Source organism: Aulonocara sp. 'chitande type north' Nkhata Bay, linkage group LG4, assembly GCF_057382095.1.
Source record: "Aulonocara sp. 'chitande type north' Nkhata Bay isolate Kocher_YH1m ecotype deep benthic linkage group LG4, A_spYH_male_GT1.1, whole genome shotgun sequence".
Lineage (NCBI taxonomy): Eukaryota > Metazoa > Chordata > Actinopteri > Cichliformes > Cichlidae > Aulonocara > Aulonocara sp. 'chitande type north' Nkhata Bay.
In genome coordinates, this window is record NC_141347.1 from 3,645,150 (window position 1) to 3,652,710 (window position 7,561).

A 7,561-nucleotide genomic window follows, 5' to 3' on the forward strand; every position below is an offset into this window, starting at 1 on the left:
ACCAAATCCAACTTTTACAAACATGGCCTCCTTCAGACTTCCAATCCTTTAAATACACTCAACAAAAATATAAACGCAACACCTTTGTTACTGCTCCCATTCCCCATGGGATGGACGTAGAGACCTAAAATTCATTCCAGATACACAATATAACCATCCCTCCCAAACAGTGGTCACAAATCAGTCCAAATGTGTGGTAGTGGGCACATCTGCTATATTGAGATAATCCATCCCACCTCACAGGTGTGCCACATCAGGATGCTGATCTGACATCATGAGTAGTGCACAGGTGTACCTCAGACTGCCCACAACAAAAGGCCACCCTGGAATGTGCAGTTTTTTGCGCTATTGGGGGTCTGGGGACCCAGAACCGGTCAGTATCTGGTGTGACCACCATTTGCCTCATTCAGTGCAACACATCGTCGCATGGAGTCTATCAGATTGTCAATTGTGGCCTGTGGAATGTTGCTCCACTCCACTTCAATGGCTGTGCGAGGTTGTTGGATATTCGTGGGAACTGGTACACGCTGTCGTATACGCCGGTCAAGCACATCCCGAACATGCTCAATGGGTGACATGTCCGGTGAGTATGCTGGCCATGCAAGAACTGGGACATTCTCAGCTGCCGTCTGCCCTGAACAATGTGAACCATGATTCATCCGTGAAGCGCACACCTCTCCAACGTGCCAGACGCCATCGAATGTGAGCATTTGCCCACACAAGTCTGTTACGGCGACGAGCTGGAGTCAGGTCAAGACCCCGATGAGGACGACGGGCATGCAGTTGAGCGTCCCTGAGACGGTTTCTGACAGTTTGTGCAGAAATTGTTTGGTTGTGCAAACCAATTGTTCCAGCAGCTGTCTGGGTGGCTGGTCCCAGACGATCTTGGAGGTGAACCTGCTGGATGTGGAGGTCCTGGGCTGGTGTGGTTACACGAGGTCTGCGGTTGTGAGGCCGGTTGGATGTGCTGCCATATTCTCTGAAACGCCTGTGGAGACGGCTTATGGTTGAGAAATGAACATTCAATGCACGGGCGACAGATCTGGTTGACATTCCTGCTGTCAGCATGCCAATTGCACGCTCCCTCATTGCTTGTGGCATCTGTGGCATTTTGCTGTGAGACAAAACTGCACATTCCAGGGTGGCCTTTTGTTGTGGGCAGTCTGAGGTACACCTGTGCACTACTCATGTCAGATCAGCATCCTGATGTGGCACACCTGTGAGGTGGGATGGATTATCTCAATATAGCAGATGTGCCCACTACCACACATTTGGACTGATTTGTGACCACTGTTTGGGAGGGATGGTTATATTGTGTACCTGGAATGAATTTTAGGTCTCTACGTCCATCCCATGGGGAATGGGAGCAAAAACAAAAGTGTTGCGTTTATATTTTTGTTCAGTGTAGTTGAAATGTCATGCTTGAAGCCAGCTTGACACTTGTGCACCTCTCATCCTTGTATTTACACAGTAAACAAACACTTTGACTAAGGTTAACATCACACATCAGCATGACCACAAACGGTGGAGGATTTTTCATGTTTGGGATGGGTTTGTGGTTTTAAATGACAGTTGTCACTGAATTTTCACAGAATCATTTCATAAGACAGGCTATGATGTCATGTATACAGGTTAGGCCATTGTTCCACGAAAGGGAAGAATGTACGCTTTCGCTCATTTTCACTTCCTTTTTAATCATCAGCTCTTCATAGTCAACACACATTCATCTAAAATCTTTTTTTTTTTTTTTTTTTTTTTTTTTTTTTTAAATTTCAGAATAAATGCCAAAAACAGCCATTTGATTTTTACCTGGTGATCCTCGCAATTCTGAGCCTCAATACCAAATCTTTCCGCACTTAATGTGACTGTGGGTTGATTCCAAGTGTGCAGCAAGCTTTGATGACGTCGTCAGCAACAAAAAAAAGTCTAGAAGATGAAAGGCCTTTTCAGAGGAAAACCGCATTGGATTTCCAGTGAAGTATGTGTCTGATGATGAGAAAAGGGGAACAGTCTGCAAACTAAGGACATCAATTTAGCTCCATATACACTAAGTTGCTGTATTTTATTTATTTTTTTTGTAATTTATCATCAGTGTAGACAACTTGGTTCCTTTGCACAGCACAGGCACAACTCGTATCAGACCTAAATGTTAGTTCTGGCTCAAAATTGGTTACCTGAAATTAAGAAACCTTCAAATTTTGGGGGTTTTGGGAACAAAAAAAATGTATCTTAGGCTCTTATCTAAGCTTAAATGAATCCCAACTCACAAAAGAATAAAACCCTGGGAAGTTTCCTTTGAAAAGTCAAAAAAATATCAACAATATTTCTGTTTTGCTGGTAATAAAAAAAAAAAAGCATCAACATTTTTCGAATGGGGCAAAAACACGACGATGAACCGAGCCTCACAGTGGTAACTTATTGCGGGAGTTTTCACAATAAGCGCACAATCTTGATAAAACAGAATTAAATAGTATTAAATGTTTGGATCCCTAAAATACTCAGTTTACATGATGCAAACGTGACGGTAGGGCCGGTTGAGGATACAGTGAGAAACCTTGATTTCCCTGGGCTTATCGGGAAATCAGTCTTTTTGATTAAAGGACATAATGTCTGGACTGAGTCTTCTCAGACAGAAAGACAAGACAACCTGAAAACACAACCTCTGACAGGAAAAAGCAATGACAACATTTGTTCCTGTTTTTTCTGAGAATGTTGAGATTCGTCTGATTCACTTTATGCAAGAAAAATTTAAGCATTTTCTGACAGTACTTGGGTTTTGGAACGAGAACTCGGTCCTGTTTTAAAGCAGTCTGTTATGCCCTCCAGTTCATGGAGTTGAGACTAATGTGCACCTTTTAAGGCCTATTCAGTTTTTCATCATGTGGCCTTCACATAACATACTTTTTGTTAGTCAGGGGTCCTTGGGTCCCAGCATTCATGTGGCCCCTTCTTAAAAATCACTAAACCCATTTATACAGTCTTGCCACCAAAACACACATTAAAAGCTCGGGGAAAAGGACACAACGTGTGAGGCATCCGAATGTCCCGAATTCCAGTCTGACTGCACAATGAGTGCGTTCTGCAAAACCAGAGGCTCATCTGAGGAACATTTCGGCCAGGAAATGTTCCTCAGATGAGCCTCTGGTTTTGCAGAACGCACTCATTGTGCAGTCAGACTGGAATTCGGGACATTCGGATGCCTCACACGTTGTGTCCTTTTCCCCGAGCTTTTAATGTGTGTTTTGGTGGCAAGACTGTATAAATGGGTTTAGTGATTTTTAAGAAGGGGCCACATGAATGCTGGGACCCAAGGACCCTTGAAATGAAATTGAAATTAATGTATGAGATCAGTGTCTATAAACATTTTGTTCTTTTTATTTTGAAACTTGCTAAATATCCCTTCTTCATTCTAAAGAGGGGTTGACTTCTCACTTCTGTCCATGTTCTTTCTTCCTTCTCTGTGGTTTTATTTATGTACCCAATAACACGTTTGTCTGCTTTCTACACTTCCCTTTCACTTCTCAATACTTTTTTTCTTTTTTTCCTTCCCAGGACTCTCACAGGTTTGGAGTTCAGATAAGTAAGGCTATGCAGGACATCATGGCTCTTCTCTCAGCTGATCCCAAAACCACCTTGTCATCCAAAGGCACAGGCCAGCCACAGTCCAAGAAGCTCCAGTAAAAACAAAAGCGAAGGAAAGTCGGAGCCAAACAACAGAGAGCTTGTTTCAGAGATACAGATATTTTGTCTTCTGCGGTCTTTAGACAAAACAAACATTTACAGCAGTCTTTCACAGGCCAACAGATTAACATAACTACTGTTGTTGTTCTTTTTTTAAAACCTCCTACTCAGTGACAAAAGATAAGCCACGACGCTCCCGTACCTCATCCGTTCGGAAGCCTCTTGTGCATCAGCACTAAACACACAAACATTCTTGTATTCTGAACTTTAATAATTCAACTTTTTAAAGTTTTCTGTCAGTATATGAAAATCTGTGATCAGCAAAATATGTATTTATGTTGGGAAAAAATGGGGGCAGATGTCATCGCTCGAGGAGGAAATGTTTGGAGGCAGAGAAAGTGAGACGAATGTCCCTGATAATCGGCGGAAAGCATTAAGACGCCCTTAATCTCACTAAAAGTGAAGAGCGCACTGACACCATTCATTACAGCATTATGTTGGAGGTTACTGTGCATGTTGGGCTTTGTTAAAGTCAGTGGACACAGAAAAGGTTGGTTTATCAGCTGGGAGTGATGGTTTCCAGTGAAAGTCTAGTCTCTGTAAACCTGGTCACTCGCTCTCCAGATAAAAGCAGTACATAAGCCTGAATCAATAATTAACAATTTAGTTTAATTTTTAAAACCGGAGAGAGAACCGACTGTTCAGCCACAAAGCACATCGCTTTATATGTGGGCGAGTTTTAGGGAAGCTTCGGGAATCAAAGCCGCATTTTAAAACGATTGTCACGTTTTATTTTTTTAAAATGCTGTTTTTAGTTTGTTTGCTAGCGTGTGGGCTTTTTCTTCACTTATCTTGCTGGTGCTTAGCCACGCTCTGCTAAGGCTTGTTGATACTTACAAAACACTGCTCATAGTAGTGCAAGTAAGAGTCCTGCATTCAAAGATCTCCTCAAGTTCAAGTATTATCAATAAATGTGCTTTTGGATAAAGGTGGTAAAAGTGTAAAGAAAGGGGGGGAAAAGCCAACTACAACTCAGACCTCCAGACAACAAGCTTCAAAAGTCTCTTATCATTTCAAGCTTGAGATTTGGCTCTCCTCACATTCACAGGCCATCCAGTCCAAGAAGCTCGAGTAAAACGGCAAAGAAAAGTTAGACAAATATTCCTTTTAACTGTCCAGACACTGTCCAAAACACAGCTTAAGAAGACACTAACTGGCATTGAGTAAACAACGTGAGACAAGTTATTTACCAGAGGCTTTGAACTTTTGGATCAAATGCGATGTAACTAGAACAAACGTTAAATGAGAAGTCTTTGGCCCAGCTGGAAGATTTCGCGTCTGTTGTTCTTTCTTTATCGGGGAAGTGCTGAGAGCACCAGAAACAGACTGCAAAGCAAGACAGAGTGATGAGAAAACGCTGTGAAATGACCGAATGGGCGTCTCTGATGGCTCACAACATCAAGTTAGAGCTTTCAGGCTGTGTTCTGTCTGGGATCCAGGGATGTTATTAAAAGTGCAGCATTTTAAGAAGGGAACAGAACAATGATGTTCTTTGTGTCGTGTGCTTAGCGTAGCGATTAAAAAGGTGAATGTCGCTTTTGATAAATTTGTGGCTATACTTCTGTATTTTAGTAACAGTTGTTACAGGGGTTATGGGAAGGGCAAGATGGCAGCATGTGATCTACAGATGTTGACAGCTGGGAATACAGCTGTGTTTCTGTGTCTCGCTGCATTCATGTCACTATACAAAGTTATATTTGTTGTCTGTTTGTGCCAGACATGATTTGTTCCTGCCAGCTGCTTGCCATTTAAGGGCAGAGTGACAGAAGTACTAACAGCCCACTTGTTATTTTACAATTTTCCACGGGACATAAAGTGGATCGTTCCCACAGAGCCTCTTCTCTGTATTCAGGTTTAAGAAACATGTTCACAAAGTGAAACTCTTTCAGTGCATTTTTCTCCAATTAGTATACTTCCTGCAGCAAACCTTGTAACGTGTCTTTTTGTTATTATTAACTGTTTCTTTCTTGGTTTTAAACGCTTTGAGGTGTTTGATGTAAAAACAAGTTTGATGCTTGTTTGTTTTTGTTTTTTTTTCTTGACATGTGTGTGTAACCTGGTAACACTTTTGTAACTGCTCGAGTTGTTTCATGATTTTCTTTGGTTGCTGGGTTTTGGGTTTTTTCCCCTTAGTACATCGTTTTCTTTCTAAAATGCATATAAATCTGCATTATATGCATTTGTGGACTCTGATCACCTTCCACAGATGGATCTGATGCGTTGTGTAAAATAAAATATTTACTGTCTGCACCAGCGTGTCTGTAGCTGATGTCGTATTGTTATCATAATTATGTGTTGAATTTATCAAATTGCTTAGTCCCAGCTCTGCTTTGGACAAGAAGCCCAGAAGTGCTCCAGTTTTCCGACTGGGTCAAATTCTATAATTAGAGCCGAGTCTTTATGTGTCTGTGTCTCAAAGTCACATGCCAGCTGAATAAAGATTTAAATATTTGCTACAGATGATCTGAAGTTAAGAACGGAAGCGAATTCACTGTTGTGAAAGAAGTATTTGCCTTCTTTGTGATTCTTATTTGCATTGCATCATTGCATGTTTGTCACACGAATACTTCAGATTGTCAAAATTTTAATATTCAAGGATGATTCAAGAAAATGCAAAGTGCAGATTTTAAAATGATTAATTGGTTTGTAAAAGTAGACAAATTTTATCCAAACATACCTGGCCATACATGGGGAAAATGCTTACCCTTCTAGATAAAGAAATGCTTTTTGGTTTTTTTAAATCACGAATTAACTGATTAAATGCACTTATTTATTTAATTAACTGATTTAACTGAAAGCTCAGTTCAGTTTTGCCAGATATGTTGCATCAAGAAATCACTGCCAAAGTGAAGTAGGCTAAAAAGAAAAAGCAACACATCTAAAGAAAAGGATGAGAAACAATCAGTCATCCAAGGGCTACAAAGCCATTTCTGACGCTTTGGGAAGTACGGTGATGGCGATGATGGTGAGGCCAGAGCCTCAGAGTTACGGCAGCAGGGTTCAGAATTCGGGTTCTAACGCAATACGTGACTTTTCAAATGGTTCCAGTGTTGTGGAAAAAGTAATTGCGGGAATTTAAGCTGTTATAAATGACTTCACCCTAAAGTCTCAAAAATGTGTCAGTCATATCTCTCACAAAGAACATTCCTATCACTGCAATCAGTTTTTGGCAAAGCGTCTTTTGTATTTCATTTAGGTAAAAAACATTATTGACATTAAAAATGTGTTTTCCTCGAAGTTTAGCCAAGATGGCAGCAAAAATTGCAACAGCATCACAGTTTTCTAAACTTACTTGACTTACTTAACAGATCAACAAGAACTGGATTGATGACAATATGGGTACAAATAGGCAGAGTGATAAAGATACAGTACTTCAAAAACAGGTCGTTTATGTATTTTATATATGCCCCCTTCATGAATCCTGTTCCCTACAGTCAATTTACTAATATAAGTAAAGATATTGGACGTAAAAACATCAGAAACCACTTTTTGGCAGCTGATCGGGAGGTTATATCTGGCATAGCTAGCATTTAATGAAAAGAACATAATGCCAAACAGTCTGGGGACGTGTCCAGACTGTCACAGAGTTCACATCCTAAAACAAGTTAACATGAAAATATTGACTTTGTGGTTTTGGAATGTGGGAGGAAGTAGCAGCACCCGGAGGTGCACTTTTCCATATTGGAGACAGTGAGCCTGCTTCACAAAATCTGTATATGTGCAGTACCAACATGGATTAATCAGAGATCTGACATGTGATTTTGTTCATACTCCAGCAAACATCACAAATGGCCTCGTGCATAGGAAACCAGGCACAGCA

The 7,561-nt window shown here is 40.8% G+C and overlaps 1 protein-coding gene across 2 annotated transcripts in view; it reads left to right on the top strand.

Annotated features, from left to right (window-relative positions):
* The window catches only part of LOC147331763 (carnitine O-palmitoyltransferase 1, liver isoform-like), a 56,750-nt gene extending 50,758 nt beyond the window's left edge, over positions 1-5,992 (top strand). For both annotated transcript variants that reach the window (XM_086287973.1, XM_086287974.1), the window contains exon 19: positions 3,553-5,992. In XM_086287973.1, coding sequence (XP_086144099.1) covers positions 3,553-3,681 — 129 coding nt within the window. In that variant the 3' untranslated portion in view covers positions 3,682-5,992. The remainder of the gene's footprint in view (positions 1-3,552) is intronic.
* The last annotated feature ends 1,569 nt before the right edge of the window (positions 5,993-7,561 follow it).